This window comes from Apodemus sylvaticus, chromosome 11 (assembly GCF_947179515.1).
Source record: "Apodemus sylvaticus chromosome 11, mApoSyl1.1, whole genome shotgun sequence".
Lineage (NCBI taxonomy): Eukaryota > Metazoa > Chordata > Mammalia > Rodentia > Muridae > Apodemus > Apodemus sylvaticus.
The window spans coordinates 42998552-43020030 of NC_067482.1; the positions used below are offsets into that span (position 1 = coordinate 42998552).

Here is a 21479-nt window from a genome sequence, read left to right on the forward strand (position 1 = left end):
TTGATGAGGAAAAACCTTGAAAGTAGAGATGAAGTCTTTTTGAGGGCTGCTTATTCTGTGCTGGGATCGCACCTCAGCAGCAGAGCTCTGGGCCCTAGGTTTGGACATGATCACAGTAAAAGAACAAACTTGGAGCTGGAGAGATGGCTCAGCAGTTAAGAGCACTGATTGCTCTTCTAGAGGTCCTGAGTTCAATTCCCAGCAACCACATAGTGGCTCACAACCATCTGTAATGGGATCTGATGCCCTCTTCTGGTGTGTCTGAAGACGGTTACGGTGCACTCATATAAATAAAATAAATAAATCTATATATAAAAAAAGAAAATAAAAGAACAAACTCATCTAGTATCTAACTTTGCCTGTATGTAGGACTGCTATTCAGTGCTGCACACTTTACTCACCGAGCAGCTTTAAAACTGTAGCCTTCTAGTATGATTACTTCTTCCCTCAGTCGGAATGCCTTTGTACAGAAAATTCCCACTGAGGTTACTCAGTAGTACAGTTTAAGTCAGCCTCGGGCCTTGATTCTTCCTTCTTATGTACCAACTCTCAAAGTGGTAAGTGTGTTGACAGGCACACTGCAGAGATGGCATGGCTTTAGTTTACAAATATCATTACAATTGCAGATTTCAGTGTGATTTGCTGCATATTTCAATCCATTTCAGTCACTGAATTGAGTAATGCTCAAATGGCTTTACTTCTGGCCAGTAGAAGCCTCTTCAAATCCTTCTAGTACTATTCGGTTATCCCTTGCTGTCTGGAAACATCCTTTAGTTTTGAATTTCAATAGTATTTCAGGTATCAACAACTTTCAGCATACCTTTAGCATTACTATACAACTGAAACCCGCTTATAGGCTAAAAACTACATGAGCCTACATGGGACTCAATGAAACCAATATAATTTCAACCCAGCAATGGAAAACATAATCACTTGCAGGGTGAATTGCTGAATTCATCAACTCCAGCTGGCAGAAATATAGGAAAACATATTTCCTAATCTTAACACCCTTTCCTCAAGGTGACATCTAAAATTAGCTACATATGGAACATTACTCTTTTGTCCCACACTTACTGCTCTACCAGCCTGTGTAGGGTCCCTCACTGCTGCATACCTAAGGGCTGTGTCCTCTACGCGGCAGCTACCGCCATGTTACCAGTTTAGTCATGGTGTCAGGGGCCTAGTCAAGTCTGCTTTTACTTTGACTCTGTGACTCCCAATAGTCACTGTTACTGTTTACTGCTTGCCCTCTCTCCAATCTTGCTTGTCATCTACTACTTATTTACTTCAGCTTTCAGGGAAAATATGGCTTTCATTTGAAACTAAGAATAACAATTCTCTTTCCTGCAAACTGACAATTCAGTCTAGTATGTATGCTTCACCTGCATTAAAAACAAACAAAAGAGCCGAGCAGTGGTGGCGCACGCCTGTAATCCCAGCACTCTGAGAGGCAGAGGCAGGCAGATTTCTGAGTTCGAGGCCAGCCTGGTCTACAGAGTGAGTTCCAGGACAGCCAGGCTATACAGAGAAACCCTGTCTCGGAAAAAAAAAAAACCAAATCCAAAAAACCAAAATAAATAAAATAAATAAAAACAAAAGGACATCTTGTGGTTTGGGTTTGTTTCTGGCTAATTTTAGGACTTGAGCCAAGGTTGTAACCTGTTGTCTACATAACAGTCTCCTTGTCTAAGAGACTATTTCAGTAGTTTCTTCCCTCCAAATGTGAAAGCACTGACATATTAAAAACTGAATGACTGCATAGCTGGAGGGATGGCTCTGCGATTAAGAATACTAATACTGGCTACTCCACAGAATCAACTGTAGACTCATGGGGACTTACAGAGATCGGGGAGCCAGTAGGGGTCTAACCTAGGTCCTCTGCACATATATTAGACTGAGTGGCTTGATGTTCATGTGGGAATCCTAAAGTGGAGTGGGGGCTGTCCCGACTCTTTTGTCTGCTTATGGGACCCTTTGCCTTCTACTGGGTTGCCTCGTCCAGCCTTGATGTGATGGTATGTGCCTGGTCTTACTGTAGCTTGTTATGTCCTGTTTGGTTGATGTCCATGGGAGGCCTACTATTTTCTGCGGGGAGGCATAAGGTAGGTGGATCTAAGGGAGAAGGGAGGACTGGATGTGGAGACTGGGAGAAGCAAAAGAATGGGAAACTGTGGTTGGGATATAATATATGAGAGAAAAAAAAAAACTCTGCTTGTTAGATGAGAAAATATTCCCATTTTATAATATTACATAAAATAGGGAGTCTAACTCAATAGGTTTCAATCACTAAAAAAAATATACTCGAAAGCTACCAGAATTATATGCAATTTCTACATTACTTTTCTGTATTTTAAAAATGTGTACGATAGGCTAGGTGTGGTGGTGTGTGCTTTTAATCCCAGCATTCAGGAGTCAGAGGCAGGTAGATCTCTGAGGCCAGTCTAGTCTACTTAGTGAGTTCCAGGACAGTTAGGGCTGTACAGAGACCCTGTCTCAAAAAATAAAAATTAATTAATTAACTAATTAATTAATTAAAATAAAAAAAATTTTTAAAAAAACCCAAAAAGTACACCATATAGAAACTAAAAACATAACTACCAATAAGCTATCTGGAGCTTCATTAAGATCTTAATGGGGGTGGGGGGGGCTGAAGAGACGGCTCAGCAGTTAAGAGCACTGACTGTTCTTCCAGGGGTCCTGAATTCAAATCCCAGCAACCACATGGTGTCTCACAACCATCTGTAATGACATCTGATGCCCTCTTCTGGTGTATCTGAAGACAGATACAGTGTACTCAAAAAAAAAAAAAAAAAAAAATCTTAAAAGAAAAAAAAGATCTTAATGGGGACACAAGAGATGACTCAGTGGTTAAGAGCACTTCCAGAGAGACCTGGGTTCAATTCCCTGCATCCACATGGCAGCTAACAAGCTTCTGCAACTCCAGTTCCTGGGGATCCCACACTCTCTTCTGGCTCCCATGAGCACTGCACACATGTGATGCACAGATATACATGTCGGCAAAACATTCATACACATAAAAATGTTAAAACAATGACTTTATTTTAAAATAGATCTTATTAACAGCACTGTCAGACTGTGACAGTCTGTCCAATACTAACACTCTGTAGCCCCAGTTTACTGGTATCCCTTCTGCTAGCCAATGCGGCAGGAAATCCCGCCTCCTCATCTAGCAAGCAAAGGTGCAAACAAGATAGAGTGGTCCAGCCCAGGAGGATGTAACTGATATGGCTTCAATACATCTCTCACTTTTTTTGTTTTAAAAGGCAACAAAAGCACACACTGTCAACTCCCTGTGCTACAACTTGGATTATAGCTCTACTGTCTTGCTTAATTACTTCAACATCTGCAATCCGAAGACTTAAGGACAGAAACAGAAGGATCACAAGTTGGAGGTCACCCTAGGTTAAATGTTAAGACCCTGTCTCAAAATGATGGGGAGGGAGGTAAAATCAATAAAAGCATCTAACATAATATAAATACTATAACTACAAATAAGTTTCTAATGTAATGAACCCAAATACACATTTCAGTATGTATTTATTTATTGTAAATTATTTTCAATGTGACTGTTAGGTTACAGGGCACAAGCCTCTTAAGGTTCCTCTTACACAGAGAATAACTACCTCATAAAACAGTGTTCAGTTCTGTTGCCAATCAATACAAGAGAGTTCCTGCATCTCCCATAAAGAGTATCATATCATCAGTAAGAAAATCTTAAGAGGATAAAAATATGGCTAAGCAGCTAAGTATTGCATACACCAATAATTCTAGCTCCAGGTGCGTGATTCAACACCCTCTGTTGGCTTCCATGTACACACATACTGGCACATACATGTGTATATACTTACATGCACACATACAAATAAATACATCTTTGGACAAAAAAAGGAGTAAACTTAGCCAATACAAGATAGACAGACAGCAGTAAAATCCTTTAAATACATATATTTAAAAACATAAAGGTTTTAATGTTTGTAGAACATGCTATCTGCATGTTAGTCATCAACTGTCAATCAGTTCCTTTGACCATTACTGTATTGTTATATATACTATCCTACAGCCATATTGAATGTGCTTAATCCAAACTGTGATGGGCTGTGTGAAATACACACTGCATTCTGAAGACAACACAAAATGGGAAACACCTTAATATTTTTTTTAAAAGTATATGCCAGAATATATACTAGTTAAAGTATATTAATCTATTTTTACTTTTTAAAATAAGGCTACCACACAATGCAACACAACATAATGTGGCCTGGCGCTTGAATACTGTCTGTTTTCTTTGTCTTCACAGAGGTTTCTCATCTTTAAGTATTTACATCAGTCAATGGGTTTCTCCTCTGTTTATTCTTTTTCGAGACAGGATTTTTCTGTGTGGCCCTGGCTGTCTTGGAACTCAATTCTGTAGACCGGGATGGTCTCAAACTCAGAAATCCTCCTGCCTCTGCTGGGACTAAAGGCATGGACCGCCATACCTGGCTGCCTCTGTATATCCTTTAGAAGACTTAATTAGACAGGCAGGCATTCTAGAAGCAGAAATTAAACTTTACTTCTTCTCAAAGAAGTACTTCTTCCATCTGGCTTTGGATCCCCAACTCTCCCTCCCCCCAAACAAAAACAAAACTTCCAATAGTTTTTCTTGTAATATGCATCCAACTTAAATAAGCACACTTTCTCCAAATAATTTTTAAATTTCACCTTAGTTTTAATTGCTCTTTCAAATACTGTAACAAAACTTCCACAAAGTGACAATTTAAATCTAAAAAGATGTTAAGTGTTAAAAAAAATTAAATATTTTGTAGAAATAAACATCCTAAAGAACTCTGCAAAGTCGTCCTAAATGGAGAGACAGGTAACTACTATCTGAGCTGCAGAGAATGAGTCAAAGAACACAACATTTTTGGCCAGGTGACAGCTACCCAGAATAAGAATTACAAATCATACTACTGCAACTCACCTCACCAGCACTGAAGGGGCACTCTGGACATTTAACAGCCACTATATGAATTTCTGTGTAATATGCCGAAGTTTATTTGGAATTTTAAACCAACAACTCGCTCTGTTCATAAGACAGTCAGGTATGCAGCCACTCTGGGAAATACAGCTACAGTATTCTATCACTAACAACAACAACAACCTGAAACTGTTGCAATCAAATCATTTTCAACCTTAAGAACCAGCTTTTAATAAGGTATGAATATATTCTCCCTTATCTGCCCAGCACAGGAGTGTGTTACAGCTTTTATCAAAATCCTGAATGGCTGCAGCTTTTGCCTTCCACTTTTTGAAGGGTGACTGTGTATGTTTGAAAGACGTTTCTGTAAACACTCCTTGCAAATCCCAAGAATCTGTGGGCTAGAGCTAGCGGTGGATTTGGTCCTGTCCTCACCTGGGCTCTGCTATGAATATTCCGTGTCACGCTATGACATGTCAAGCTACAGAAACAAGGGAGGTGAACAGAAATAGAACTTACAGGTTTGATGCTACTTTAGAATCTCTCCAAGAACTTGAATCTGACCGAGAAAGCAATGCTAAAGAAGATGAAAACTCTCAATTGCACCCCGCGTCCAGATTTGTATGGTTTCAGGAGACACTTTTTTTCACCAAAAGGGTTGTTCGATATAACTGCAAAGTTCTGTGGGTTTCCTGTCCCCAAACTATGCTCATTCGGTAACTGTGAGAAGCCCTCACTTTTAAGATCCATATGTGACATCCACTTTGATTTAGGGAGATTTAAGAAAACGAGATGGCACTAAGAAAAAGTAGAGCGCAGGAGTATCTTACTCAACCTAAGCAGCAGCAGAACTGCGGCGGCGAACTCAAGGGACCCTCTAAGTTGCTGGAATCCGCCATTTCCCACGGCCTGTTTGGGTCACCCTGGGTCACCGCGATGTGCCGTAAGACGTGACCACTGCTTAGGTCCGCCAAAGGGTGTCCCTACGCCAGCAGGCCCCGCGAGGGCTCCGTAGCCGCGGCTCACGGGGACACCTATGAGGACCTTGCAAGACCCGCAGGCTCTGGGTTGGAGAAGGGCATGCCGGCCAACTGCCGAGGCCAGGCGCGGCCTCCACCGGTCCGTCACTCACCCTGGCTGAGGCCGCGGGTCGCTGCCCGGCCGCCACCGAGCCTGCACAGCGCCGCCCAGCTGCCCCTGTGCGCCGCGGCGGCGGCGGCCAAGCCCGGAAACATCCTGGCGGGGCAGAGGCCCCCACTCGGACACCGCCTCCTGCCTCCGAGCCGCCTGCCGCGCCAACTGACTCCATAGACTGGACCCCAGCGAACACGGATGTGTGCGCCGCGGCCGGCGGCCTCGGCGACCCGGAAGTCGTGATGGTGTGGTGCGACAGCGGAAGTGACGGAATATGCCAGCTGGGGCGGGGCTTCTTGCCAGCACCGAGTACGGTGTTCGCTGCTGACTTGGCATCTGTAACTCCCGGTCGCGTCCAGGGACACAGTCTTCAGAAGCGCTACTAGAGCGTGGGAAGTAGGAGATGGCAGGGTTTAAGCTTCAGTCCCTTTTCCATTTGAACCCTCGGCATCGCTCTGTCCAACACCGTCCTCACCTTGCTGATCACTCAACTTCAGCTTCTTGGCCGTAGTATAACAAAACTAGAGGCGTGCGTAAAACTAGAAGTCGTGATGTTACGTGAACGCGAAGATGGAGCAATTTTCAAACAGCCTTGTCCCAGAGAGAAAGAAATCTGAACATATTCGCCTGTTTTAACTATTCCCATGCCTTCTTTGACCACCCTAATCATAATTAAAGTGGTTCTTATTTTTAAATCGTTGTCCTGTACACTTTCTTCAAAATACCACTACTGAAATTATTGTCCCCCAGAATAGAAAACAGATATATGGATACTGGATCCTGTGCAGTTTTACACTCCTGTAATCTAGGGGCTAAATCAATACCTGCCTGCCCAAATAAACAGAATGGAATGCATGTCCACTTGTTTTAAAGATTAATCTAAATCGCTTAGTAAAAGTGCTACAAAATAAAAATTTTAATGGAAAATTAGTGCAAATCAATAAACAGGGAAGCTAACCACTTTGAGTGGACTTGAGGCTCCCTTCACAGGCGGGAATCCACCTGTGGTAAGGTTAAAAGGTCAAAAGTCCATGGCTATCAAGGTTGTAGTCTCTAGTGAAAAGCTCTTGCAGCTATTTGGATAAATGTATTTGGCCTGATCCCTACCCCATAACTGTAGCCATTTTGTTCCATACCTGCCACTTAGTTCATATTACTACTGTCACATGCCAGCCAGCCACTGACAGAAGACTGACTTGGCTCAAGAACATGCTGACCACTTACCCTGGTTTTGTTCTGTATATTCTGAATGTCCTTTATGAGGTTGCTAATCTTAAGAAATTCCACAAAGCTTTACATAGGACCCATCAAATCAAAGGTCAATATGAACTATTATGTCTAAAATGGCTTGAGTCAGGGCTGACCACTGGGCAGCCCTTCCTGCACCTACGTATGGGCTCACTGTGGTTTTGTGGCTGACACGGAAGAATGCTACTAATAAGCCAAAGAGTTATGATTATAATACTCATGCCCTCTTAACTCAATGTCCTGAAATTCCCATTCACAACCCACCCACCTTACTCAGAACCAGTCAGCTTAAAGGTTAGCTGATAATACTTTGCCTAGTAAATCTACTCTTTTCCTCCTTGCCCCTTAAACTTTTTGACCCTGGTTTTTCCTATAAAAAGTCTACTCTGAGAGCAGACTAGTGTCACAATTGGGTCTTTCCTTCTAGTGGACCTGGATTTCCAGTGTGTGTGGTGTCTTCAATAAACTATTCTTGCTTAACTGAGGTGGTGTGTGTATGGTTTGAGTGGCAAATTCCTGGGCCCCAACAAATGGATAGGCTATTCAGGTTGTGTATTCCCGTAGAGTAGCTACTGTCAGCTTTGAGCAGAGCAGCTGACTGCAGAAACAACCAACCGATTAAAGAACTGAGAACACATGACCGTTGAATGCCTAGCCATAAACTGAAACATCTGTATCGCTCCTTCCAAAGCCCAGGGAACATTCTGGAAGAAGGGGTGGAGTGAAAGTAAAAGCTACAGGAAATGGAAGGAAGTAATGGGAAACAGCAACTTTAGTGATTTTAGTGATTTTTTTTTAGTGATTTTTTTTTTAGTGATTTTAGTCGTTGATGCCCTCTTGAACTCACACTTTCTGTGAATACCTCACAGGACTGGGCCAATCAGCACTGTGTCGTGGAAAGAGAAGGGGTCCCAAGGTCCTGCCCTTCCCTGGAAATTTCAACACAATGGTTGATAGGGGGAGGGAGAGACTTTGAAAGCAAAACCTCACCCATTCACCTGTAAACAACCCTAAAGAGACTCATTAGATGTCACTCACAGAGACAGGCACACTCACAGCAAAGCTCAGAAAAGAAAGGGGGTGGCAGGAGTGGGCAGAGGACAAGAATGTCGCTGGTGTGTAAATATGATCACAATACACTTCACGTAAAAATGCCATAAATCCTTTATATATTATTAATACATGCTTATAAAAGCTTAATGAGAATTAGCACAAGGATTTCATTCTTTGGATTGGGGGTTGTGAGACAGAGTCTCACGAGGTAGCCTAGGCTAGTTTGGCCCTCACTGTGTACCTCAACCATCTTTCACTTTCTAAATCAATGGTTACTTTCTTTGGAAGAAAATGTAAAGTATTTCAAAAGACTTCGACATTGCAGTCTATATTTCCTGGAATGTAGGTCAATGGGAACATTGCCCTCTAGATCATTTTCATGACTTGTATGTGTGATTATGATTTTAGATTGTCTAAATTGAGAATTTATGTTATAAACAGATGCTTAAATATGGACTATTCTATCAGATAGACAAAAGCGGAAGTGGGAAATGATGAAGTCTCATTCAGGAATCTCATACACCATAATTTCTACACAGTGTTCCCAATGAAGTTGCTGCATTTATCAGATAGTTTAAATCGAGCTGGCTGTGGTTGGTTTCATCCTTTTTAGTTCTGATGGTTCTAGTCATTAGACAAGCCTGGCTATCTGGAAAATGGACTTAGATGATCCACTGCAAAATAAATGGTTCTACCCTGAGGCTTTTAAAGACTACTCACTGGAGTATAGATATATTGGAGGGAATTGTGTTCTTTTCCTCTTCAGAATTAGTGTGGAAGGACCTTACCAACTGTACTGGCTAGTTTCGTGTGTCAACTTGACACAGGCTGGAGTTATCACAGAGAAAGGAGCTTCAGTTGGGGAAGTGCCTCCATGAGATCCAATTGTGGGGCATTTTCTCAGTTAGTGATCAAGTGGGGAGGGCCCCTTGTGGGTGATACCACCTTTGGGCTGGTGCTCTTGGGTTCTATAAGACAGCAGGCTGAGCAAGCCAGGAGAAGCAAACTAGTAAGAAACATCCCTCCATGGCCTCTGCATCAGCTCCTGCTTCCTGACCTGCTTGAGTTCTAGTCCTGACTTCCTTTAGTATGAACTGCAATGTGGAAGTGTAAGCTGAATAAAACCTTTCCTCCCCAACTTGCTTCTTGGTCATGATGTTTGTGCAGGAATAGAAACCCTGACTAAGACACCAACCTGAACATTTTTTAAAGGCTTACACATGGTTATATAAAGGGACTATCAGACTACAACCAAGTGTGTTGGTCTCCACTACACAACCACAATCAGAGATAAAATGGATCTGCAGACATGTTTTCTATACATAGGCAAATTTTCCTGCATATGCACAACTGTTCATATTGTTTCAAACCACATTGTTAATTGTTTTCTCCATTTTTCAGAGATGCTGTGATATTTGTCTCCATTCACCATGAATTCAGTAGAACATGAAATCAGCCTCAGGCCCTCTGTTACTCCAAATATGTATGTTCTGAAAAGCATGATGTAAGGCAAGGAGAATGCAAAGGTTTTGTTATTCTATGTAAATTACATGCATGAGTGTACTGTACAGAGGCTAGAGGTTGGTATCAGGTGTCACATTTATTTATGGGTGCATGTGTATAGGTGAGTAGAAAGTACAGTGAACCTTTGGAAGACAGAAAATAACTTGTAGGAGTCAGTTCTTTCTACCAGGTGGGTTCCAGGGATTGATCTCAGGTTATTTCATTTCATCATGTGTGGTGACACGTCTCATCTGCAGAACCATCTTGCCAGTGCGTCTGACTTTTGAATTTTACTTTTTGCATGTATGCATTCATGATGGGGAGAGCACGTGCCATTTCACACATATGAAGGATCAAGGATAACTTTGTGTAGTCAGTTATTTCCTGATTTTATGTGGGATGTGGGTATCAGACTCGTGTCAGCAGCAGCAAACAGTTTGACCTGTTGAGCCATCTCCAGGGCCAAGGAAGAGTTATTCTTACACATCAACTTCAACATTACCAGGGGTGCTTGTGGGGGATTTTGGTCACAGGTGTTTTGTTTCATAAACAGAATCTCAATGGAGTGAGCATTTGCAAAGGGATGAAACACAGATCTAGTCTGACCAGATAGGGAGTTTTTGACCTAAATCTGAAGTTTATATGAGGACTAAAATTAAGTACCTGGAATGAAATATTTCATGACTAAGGGACTGACAGCTAAAAGAGCTACAGTTTGAAAAACAGCAAGTATAGAAAACAGGAAGCGCCCTGTTTGTGCCTCAGAAGAGTCTTAGTCAAGCAGGTTAGAGCTCTGTCTCACCTGTGCCGTGTGAACATCTTTAGACTAGGGTCGTTTCTCTCATCTTCTTACTCTATGTGTTCACTATACGAAATAGCATAGAGTATGTGTAGTGAATAAAGGAATGGAGATTTAAAACTACACAGTTTTAATTCTCCATTTCTATCTAACCCTTCTTTGAGAAGGATAAAGATCGAATTTCTATGAAATCTCTCCAACTTCTACCCTAGATAGTGAACTTTCAATGCACTTCCTCATTTTCTGATCAACTTCCCTTCCTTCTCAATATAAATAAATCCTAGGCTCCCCCCCTTTTTTCTCCTATTATTTCCACTCTCCTTTCTTTTGTTCATTAATGCTGGCTTTGAACTGGCAGGAACTCGTGACCTCAGCTTCCTGACTGCTAGGATTGTTTCAACAACATAAACACATTCCTTAGTTGTTTTACTTTTTCCTAGCACCTCAAACATTCATTTTCTTGTCATTGGGAAACTTGTCATTGGAAATACTGGTCTGACATCACTCTTCTGCTTGTTGACTTTTAAAAAAAGTTGAAAGTATGCCAGTGTTAGCACTGATCTGAGCCAGGCCTCCTCTACTTTTGGACATAGTTCTAGAGAAACTGAAGGAAGATAATCCCATCCCTGCCCTGTTTTCTGTTAGGAGCAGATACTGCAGGGAGGTCAACGCATGAGCTGTTTTTGCCTTTAGAAGATGAGGCCTTGGCTGTGCTGGGGAAACTGTAAACAAGCCTGACCACTTTGACTTCATTACAATAAGGAACAAATCCACTGAAGCATTCAATGTTCCTCTGCACAACAGAAGGAAACTTTAAGGAGCCAAAACACCTCCCCACAAACTGAGGCACAAGGAAGAAGCTAATAAACAGAAGCAAAGGGGAAGCTCAACCTTCGGAGTTAAATGTCCTTTTGAAAAGTTACAAATAGAAAATATCAAAGAATTATTACTAAGCCCACATGCCTTTGACAAGTGAATTGCAACCAGAGGTCAGAGTACAAAAAAGAATCATTAACTTGAACTGTAGCAGAGGCCACATGTTGCTTTGGCACCCTCTTGCTTTTTCTGAGAATGGACTCACACTCTTATTCCTTGTCCATGAAAATAAAGGGTTTTTTGTTTGTTTGTTTGTTTGTTTGTTTGTTTTTTGTTTTTTAGTAGTTAACTTACCTCTGGCCCTAGCCAAGAAATACCAGTCCATAATGGAAGCTATGCTTTAGCCAAGATTCACACACCCTTATTCCCTTTCCGTTAACCAAAAGATCCAGTTAACTTAACTCTCCACCAGTCAACAATGAAGGACGGGTCTAGGCTATTCCCTGCTAGGTCAAATGAAGATTGGATACTCTTACGTGCAGTGCACAGAAGCATTATTGAAGGTAGTCCTTCTCCCCTCCGTATTCAGAGGGTAGAAGGAGGTGCGTGGAGGGAGGGAACTGCTTGAGCCTAGGATCCTGCAGCCAGTGCGGCAGTCCTAACAACAGATGGGAATCTGAGCGAGGCTCAGCAAGGATGTATAAGCTTAAAATTTTGTGTGGAGGAGGCATGTGGAGAGGAATCGGCAGATCAACGGTTGCTATATTAAAAACAAACCGTGGGAAGAGGTAGGTAAAACAGAAGTGAGAGGAAGCTACTGCTAAAGTCTAGGTAAGAGATGAGTGCAGTTTCTGTTCATGTGGTAACTGGAGCTGGTGACATATTCTGGGTAGAGTTGAAAGCATACCTGACAATTTGGGGACAGAGGACTTGTGAGACATTCTAATGACTTAATCCTTCTGATGACATGTTTGAGTTGATGTACTACTGTGGTGTAAGGCCTTCTACAGTGTTAGTTTTATAGTTCACACTATTTGAAGTATAAAACAGGATGTTATCACTACCATGCAGAAAATGTTTAATAAATATCAGGTGGGAGGTGGCCAGGAGGGTGAAGTGCTTGTTGCAACTGTGTGAGGCCCTGAGATCAAATTTCCCGAACCCACATAAACAGTTGGTTGTGGGGGTACACATCTATAGTTGTAGCATTCCTATGCTGAGACAGGAAGCAGAGACAGGTGAACCCTTAGAAACTCATGGACCCATAACCCTGGACACGCTGTTTTGAACAAGGTGCAAGGCAAGCACCCACGTCCAAGGTTGTCCTCCGGCTCCACATGGGCACCACAGTGTGCTTGTGCCCCCATGCCAATTTTTATTGCCTACCATACCCAAGATATGGTAGACTTGAGTTTACAGAGACAATTATTGTTGAAAGAGGTGGCAAGAGCATCCCAAGCACATAGGCCTGCTGGCCTTATAAGAGGGGAATGCAGTCGGGCTGCCTGAAAACATACAAGTAAATAAACAAATAAGCCTCAGAAGTAATCCTTAATCTTGGACTTCCCAGGGCTCCAGAAGCAGGAAACTACAAACTTGCTGAAGTCACCCTGTTTATAAAGTGTTGCTATGGTCACCCAAGTTAATTTTGTAAGGGAAATATCATTTAATCTATAGCAAAACAGTCTTTAGTTGGCCAGTTTAACACACACACACACACACACACACACAAAATCCAAGAATGTTCAATCATAATTTTATATTTAGGTCACATAGTCTAATGACAAAATTTAAAAGCACTAGTCACTGATTTTACATATCTAGCTTGTCCTTAAGTTCCATTCAGGGCCATGAGGTCTTGGGCTCTGGGGAGAACATGTGTGATATGACAGTCAGCAGAGACACTCTTTCCAGCTTTCACATAGGACGTGACATTAAGAATAACACATATATCAGGTTGAAAGACTCAAAATGGGAAAAAAAATGAAATATACCAATTAGCTTGTCTATCAATTGTTGAAATGTTTTGATTATGTTAAATAAAACATTAAAATGAATTTTACCTATGTTTTTATTATATATATATGGCTCTGGGATGGATCCCAAGATTTTTTTAACATAGTAATGCAAAGCACATACTACTGATGATCTACTCCCCAAGTCCTGTTTTATTGTTTTTAATGTGGCTAGCAGAAAACCTAAAGTTACCTACACAGCTGGCATTGCATTTCTACTAAATAGGCATATACCACCCCTAAATCTAGGTAGTCTTGAGGTACTCCTTCCTTCAATGTCAGTCACAACTCTCTTAAAAGTCATCTTCAAATTAAGTAATCTTTCTCTGCTCCAACTGGCTTTGTATGTGTGGTGATGGCAGCGGTGGCAGGTGGCAGCAGGAGTGGGCATGTGTGCACACCCGTGTAAATGTGGAGGCTGCAGGAGGACAGAAGATGCTCTGCTTCACCCCTCCCCATACTATCCCTTGGAGACAGCGTCTCTCACTGTCCCCGCCTCCCACAGTGCTAGGGTACAGGTGCACAGGACCATGACCAGCTTTTTACATTTTGGAGGCGGGGTGAGATTTGAACTCCAGTCCTAATGTTTGCACAGCAAGCACTCCCCTGCCCTCCAACTTACATCAACAGGGGGCAGGTTTCAAAATGTGTTTGTGTTATGTGTGTGTGTTTGTGTGTGTGTGACACAGAAGAGTAGAATCCTCATGAAGCCCAGAGAAATGCATCTATGCAATCAAGTCTTTTCTCTTTTTACTGAATACTTTTTCATCTTAAGTATCATTGCTTTTAAAAACTACCCTTCTGTTATTTCCTTAACGTTTAGAGATTCAACATCCTAAAAAATGATGACAAGAAAAGACAAGAAAACCATGCCCTTAATACATACTTTAATATTTGGGTCCTGAATTACTTTTTTCTAAGATGTTTCCAAGAGAAACATATGTTTCAAGAAATTAAATGCATTCCCTAAGGTCACAGAGCTATATAAGACAGTGCTGAAATATGGGTTCCTGTGACACTTTCATCATTATATCAAAATATCAATCATGTTCAAAACTTAAATTTTGAAATTAAAAAAAATTTAAAACCTAAGGAGGTAAAATTATATCTATCATGACATCTATCACCTATTGCTATATAGAACTATGGTTGTTTTTCTGACTGGGTTATAAGTACACAGGAAATTATGTTAGTCGGATTATCTAATGAAGCAATCTGCAGACTTGTTTTAAATTACAGATTGCAGTGAGAATGACAGCCGAAATTTAGAAGTTCCTGTATGCCAAGCACTGTTAAAAATGTTTGACTCATTTATCATCTCCCAAAATATATATTGCCAGCATGCCAATTTATAGAGATACAGGCACAAAATTAAAATGCAAGGGAACCCAATCCTATGTGACTTCGGATCTCTGCCTGTGGGATCTGGCCAGATGACCTGGCCTCCCAATGCTGTGAAGCAGAAAAATGTAACTCAGACACATTCTCTGCATGACACAGATGCACTGAACCTGAGCATTTCATAAACTACGTCTGCATCCTATTTATGAATTCACTGGGGATAATCTGAAAGTGGGATGTCTTTTAATCATTTGCTCATTTTAAAGATATAATTTCTGCTGAGAGCACTTCCATTTAGACAAGTGTGAAGTTTCACTCCTTCACCATACTTCTGGATTCTACCTCCTGCACATGTTTCTGGAACCGGCAAGCTAATACACCCTACCATTGACACAAGTTTTTGTATTGGGGCAAAGTTTAGTTTGTATTTAACTTTTTTTTGCTGGAGATTAAACCCAAAGTCTTGAAAATGTTCAACCCAAGCTCTCACTGGGCTACAAGCCCTGAGTTTCATTTCACTAAAGTAAAACACAGGGGTCACAGAAATTAAGCAACCCTGATTCATCCACGTTCTCTTGAGAGCAGGTCCTTACAAACTCCAGGAGTCCCAGCCTAGAGGCAGAGTGTAGATACAGCCCTCTGAAAAACTCTTACCATCCCCAAATACTTTCCACATAGACCACATTGAGCAATCTTCAATTTTTTTCTACTAGCCACATTTTACATATAAGGAAATTAGGTCCAGGAAAATGAGTATATCCAAATGCTGGAATTATAGTTTCTGACAGCTATTTTTGAGACAGGGTTTCATATAGCCCAGGAGAGCCACAAACTTGCTATGTACCTAAGGCTTGAACTCCAGCCTCCACTTCTCAAATATTGAGATTACTGTAGGCGACCATGCCTACTTTCTGACATGACTCCTGATTGTGTGTATATAACTTCTTTATGTTTTAATACTGGAGTACTATATTAGTCTACAGTGTATGATTTTGATATTTGCGGTTTGAAGGTTGGAGCTAGGACTCCAGCAGAGCTTTGTTCGTGCTAAGCCCACACAATACCACTGAGTTCACCTGCCAGCCCTAGCATTTGCATGCCTTTGGGTGAAACATGTACTCTCCTATTCAATTCAGTCTCTCACTTCTGTGCATGCGCATGCCCACGTGTGGAGGCTGGAGGTTATCAAATGTCCTTTTACTGCCTTTTCACCGAACCTGGCTCACAGTATTTTTATAGCTAGGGTTGTGGCCAGTACACTTCAGCAATCCCCCTGTCTCTGCTTTCTGAGAGCAGGGTTTATGAGCACTGGAAACTACACGTGCCTTTTTAAGTGGATGCTAGGAGTCCAGATGGCGTAGCAGGTGAGCTCACTCAGAGCTATCTCTAAGCCTGGTCCACTTACTGTGCATCAGGTAGCTAATTACTGTTTGTCAGGCTTTCCATCCAGTCAGTAGCAACAGAAGCATTAAGACTGCAACTCTGTTTCTTTGCACCATAGTGGCTAATCAAACATTTTCTATTTTGTTGATGTCTTTGAAACAAGGTCCTGTTCAATATACCATGCTGCCTTCACATTTGCAGCAAGCCTCCTGCCTCTGCCTCCCAAGCGATATGATTAGAAACATGTATCAACAATCCTGCTAGATAACTACTTTAGTATTAAAGCTTTATTCAGGGGCGGAGCTCCAAATCACCCCCTTGTTTGGATGTCAGCCTTCCCTTCATCTGCAGGACTTGCTGTTTTTGGTGAAACTGGAAATGAGAATACCACACTTGGTTCATCAATCAAGACAGCTTAGTGGCAGGTGAAGTCACTGCCTGCTAATCCTGACAAAGTGTGATTCCTGGAACCCACACAGTGGAATAGGAAAAGAAGCAAGCCTGCAGGGTGTCATCTGGCTGCAGGCACACCACTGTACAAGCCTGTGTACCCGTTTGTGTGGACACACCAGACATACAAGATAAAACCTTCTGAATCCTAGCGTGATCCCCTAAGAAGGGAATTATAGACAGCACTTGCAACCCTAATGCTTGTGAGGAGGACGCAGACTCAGCAGTTCAAGTTTGAACTACATGAAACTAGAGTAGGGGAGAATGAAAAACAAAACAAAACAAAAAACCAACAATCTCCCGTTCTAATCACTTCCCCAAGGGGGCAGAGCTGCTGCTGCCTCTTTTCTTGCTCTGAGGGTGGTCAAGGGAACGAAGCCAATCCCGTCCTTTACTAAGACACAGCAACACTTCCCTCTCCCTTCACGATGTTCTTAGTTAAGATTCCAGTTGCTTGATAAACACCATGGGAAAAGCAACTTGGGAAGGAAAGGGTTTAAATGTATAACTCACAGGTCACACCCCGTCTCTGAGGGAATGCAGGGCAGGAACTGAAAGCAAGAACTAAAGGAGAGGTGCTGCCTACTGAGGTCTTGTCGGCTTGCCCATCCTGCTTTCACTGATAACCCAGGACATCCACCCACGGGCAGCACCACCCTCGCAGGGCTGGCCCTTCCTACAACAATTATTAATCAAGAAAGTGTCCCACAGGCTTACCTACAGTCTGATGAAGGCATTTTTAAAAACTGAAGTTCTTTTTCCAAGTAAAGTCTAGGTTTGTGTTAAGCTGACACAAAAAAGCCAGTCAGCATAACTGATCCCTTGTCAACTTGACACACAAACACACCACCATTCAATTATAATCTTTCTTTTTTCATTTGTTCCAAGATTGTCATGTTGACATTGGTATCACAATATAAAAAATAACTTTAATACCAGTTTTTAGAAAATTCAATCACTTGCAGAAATTTGATCTCTTTAAGCACCTATAAAGTCAAGAGCAGAGTTACATTCCAATTAAAGAAAAACTTAAGTCCAACACAAAGGCTCAGCATTTTGTCTGGAACTCATGGTCTGCTGGGCTCCAAGGGCTTGAACAGCTCTACTCTCTGGCTCTGCCATCCGCAGCACACACTGCTTGTCCCCTGGGCTCAGGTCTGCTCCCCTCCACAGCTACCACTATCCTTGGTACTTGTCCAATGGTACTGTCATCTCCAAAGTGCTAGAGCCTCTTGATGCAACTGGGCTACACCTTCACCAACAGCCTCTTCTGAGCTTTCATGGACTCTGACCTTAACACAAGGTGCCAAGCCTCAACTTACCTCTATGGCCCCTTCACTCCTGAGGCTCTACTGCAACTGAGACTTCCCCTTCATCAATGGCCTTTTAAGGTGCTAAGCCCCCTCTCCATGACCCCTTCCTTCATACCTTCAAAACTAGTACGACTGGTAGACTCTTAACATGTTACCAAGTTCAGCTTTCAGTACATGGTAGAGCCTTGCCTGCAGACCACAGTTTGTGTGCTGACCCTGAGGAAACCTGTCTTAGTGGTTCAGGTTTCTTGTTAATCAGTCTATTCTTCAGCCCTAGCTGACCAGAACTACAAATATCTAATGCTCCAATAAAGATTTTAAGGTATCTCAAACTTCTCTCTGAAACATCAGAAGCCAAGCTTCCACTGTCTGCACTGTTCTCAACATAACCACGTACCACAACATACCACAACATCTCTTTAAACTCTGAGCACTCAATGGCTTTCCTAGGCCCAAGCTGCAAAGTCTTCCAACAATCCTCCTAAAGACAGTATGGCCAGGTCTGTCAAAGCAATACTCCACTCCTGGTACCAATTTCAGGGTTTGGGTTCCTATTGCTGTGATAAAATATTATTACCAAACAACTTGAGAAAGAGAAGGTTTATCTCATCTTACAAGTCACACACCATCACTGAGGGAACTCAAGGTAGGAACCTGGAGGCAAGGCTGCAGGAGAAGCCATGAAAAACCACTGTGACTGGCCTGCACCTTGTGGCTTGATCATCTTGTTTTCACCTATAACCTAGGACCACCTGCCTAGGGATGGTACCACCCACAGTGGGCTGGACCGCTCCCACATCAGTTATTAATCAGGAAGATGCCTCACAAGCAAGCCTGGGGCATTTTTTTCATTGAGGTTCCTCTTCCTAGGTACTAGGTTTGTGTCAAATTGACATAAACAGTCAGTATATCGTTATAAAGTCAGAAGCCTTAATTCTATCAACCAGCCTCAAGTATCTATGTCAATTGCTTAGATTTTTATACTGATCTTAAATTAAATGTATCAGAGATACATAATGACTTTTTTTTACTGAGAATATGTGAAAGCATTTAAATTGGGAGAGAAAAAAGCAAATGATATAAGAGGCCATGGTAGTGTTCTGTGCTGTGCAATAATGCTTTGCACTGTATCTGTCAACTCTCATGTATGTTTAAAGCTTACCCTAAGATACGTGTGTGTGTGTGTGTGGGGGGGGTAGAGGAGTGGTGTGTACACACATGGAGGCTGGGTGAGGATGCCCTGCTCTATTTGTTCCTATTTCCTCAAGACAGGGTCATTCAGTGAATCTGGAGCAAGCTGGTGGCCAGAGGTGCTTCCTCATTTCCACCCCTCACAGTGCCAGGGCTACTGCAGGGGTGCAACCATGCCCAGCTTTTCACACGAACTCTTCAGATCTGAACTGAGGTCCCCATGCTTGCAGGGCCAGTACTCTTATCCACTGACTCATCTCCCCAGTCTCCAAAGATAAACCTTTAACAGGATTCTTAGTTACACATCCCCCTCTCTCTAGGATCTCAGCAGTCTCCATTCAACCAAGGAATGAGTAGATCCTGCCTTCCTAAAGTTCAGAATTATGGAGCTGGGTGTAGCTGCACATTTTAATCCCAGCATTTGGGAGGCAAAGGCAGGAAGATCTCCTATGAGTTTTACCAGCCAGTCTGGTCTACATAGTAAATTCTAGGACAGAGAGGGCTATGTAAAGACAGCCTGCTAAAAAAAAAAAAAAAACAAACAAACTCAGAATTATGATATAAGAAACTCTGAAGAGTTTCTTATCTTTGTTTTAAAAGACACATAAAGCTCTATTATGAGTCAACAGTGTATGTCTCCAAAATATCTTCCATAAGATCTTTAGGAAGGGGCTGGAGAGTTAGCTTAGTGGTTAAGAGTACTCACTCTTCTTCCAGAGGACCTATGTTCAGTTCCCAGCACCCATGTGGCGCCTAACCATCTGTAACTTCAGTTTCAGGAGATCCGATACCTTCTTCTGACCTCCACAGGCACCAATGAGGTACACATATAGTCACAAATAAAACATCCACACATATAAAATAAAATTTTTTAAAAAACTTTAGAAAAATCAGTTTCTCTTAACTTTCATGTAATGCTGGAGAGCAAACCCAGGGTCTCCCCTGTGCACACTGTGAAGGAACTGTGTTATCGCTTAGTTAGCCCCAGAACCCACCCCCCTACACTTACATTCTGGGTCCCAAACATTTTTCCTACTTATATACCTAACTAGTTTCCTTTGGACTTTTCTGCCCACCCTGTCCTGTTTTGCTGCCCCTACCCCCGTTAGAGCTGAGAATCAAACTCAGGGTGCTTGAGATTGTACTAATGAGCTAAATATCTATATATGCATAAAGAATTAATCACTATTTTCCACCTATCAGAACTGCCTTTATATAAAACCAATCTTATTTTTTTTTAAAAAAAAAAATGACTATTCTATCTGCATGTACACCGGCATATCAGCAGAGGGCATCAGATCCCATTACAGATGGTTATGAGCCACCATGTGGTTGCTGGGAATTAAACTCAGAACCTCTGGAAGAGCAACCAGTGCTCTTAACTGCTGAGCCATCTCTCCAGCCCCAAAAGCGATCTGTATAATGTTTTTTAGATTGCATTACTGAAGTGGAAAAGGACTTGTATAACCAGCTTATAGAATAAATAGACTTAAATTAACATAGAAAATATCTACTATTTCAAGATACCTAGAAGGAAAATGTATTCTATTATCTGATATTGACTGATAACTTTGGATATACTGTATATTGTGAGTCAATGAAGTATAAATACTGCATCCACCAGATTTCCCATTTCATGAAACAAAAATGTATAGAAGCAATCAACTGCGCTATCCAGTGTCATCTCTCACCAAGTCCCACCACTTCGTGCAGTTTTCCCATTTAACAGCAGTCTTCAACTTCATAGTATCGCTATTATCTGTGAATGGGTGGGGACAACAGAAGCACTCAGACTCCCCTTCTTCTAACAATAGGCAATCAGGAACAAAAGAAAGCTGAGTTCTGACTGCAAATGTACTTGTGTAACATAGCATTTCTAAACCTGCTTAAATCCAGGAAGACTTTTATTATACAATTTGACTTTACATCGATAAAATGTTAGGTAAAACATTATAGATGAAGGAAGAACAATTTAATTTGTTTTGAAATAAATTATCAGACATACGAAGCACATACAGTGAAAAAAGGTCACAATGAATTCCAGGTGGAGACATGACTTTGTGCAATCACCAGAGAAAGCCCTTGATACTTCCAATTTCACACCATCAAATTTATCATTCTTGCTGATTTAAGCAGAACACAAAACAAATATGGATCCTAGGGCTTACTTCACCAGTACCAGCATGGATAATTTACTACAGTGATCCAATTTGAAGATCAGCAGGGACCAGCAAATTGCTGCATAAAAGAAAGAG

General features: G+C 41.8%; 1 protein-coding gene across 2 annotated transcripts in view; it reads right to left on the reverse strand.

Moving 5' to 3' along the window:
• Nucleotides 1–6360, reverse strand: part of Slc30a9 (solute carrier family 30 member 9) — a 49812-nt gene extending 43452 nt beyond the window's left edge. Inside the window, exon 1 of one of the 2 annotated variants that reach the window (XM_052198008.1) lies at nt 6111–6360. In XM_052198008.1, coding sequence (XP_052053968.1) covers nt 6111–6213 — 103 coding nt within the window. In that variant the 5' untranslated portion in view covers nt 6214–6360. Of the gene's footprint in view, nt 1–4981; nt 5123–6110 lie in introns of those variants that run through there. The other variant, XM_052198009.1, reaches the window with a different exon arrangement.
• Between the last annotated feature and the right edge of the window lie 15119 nt (nt 6361–21479).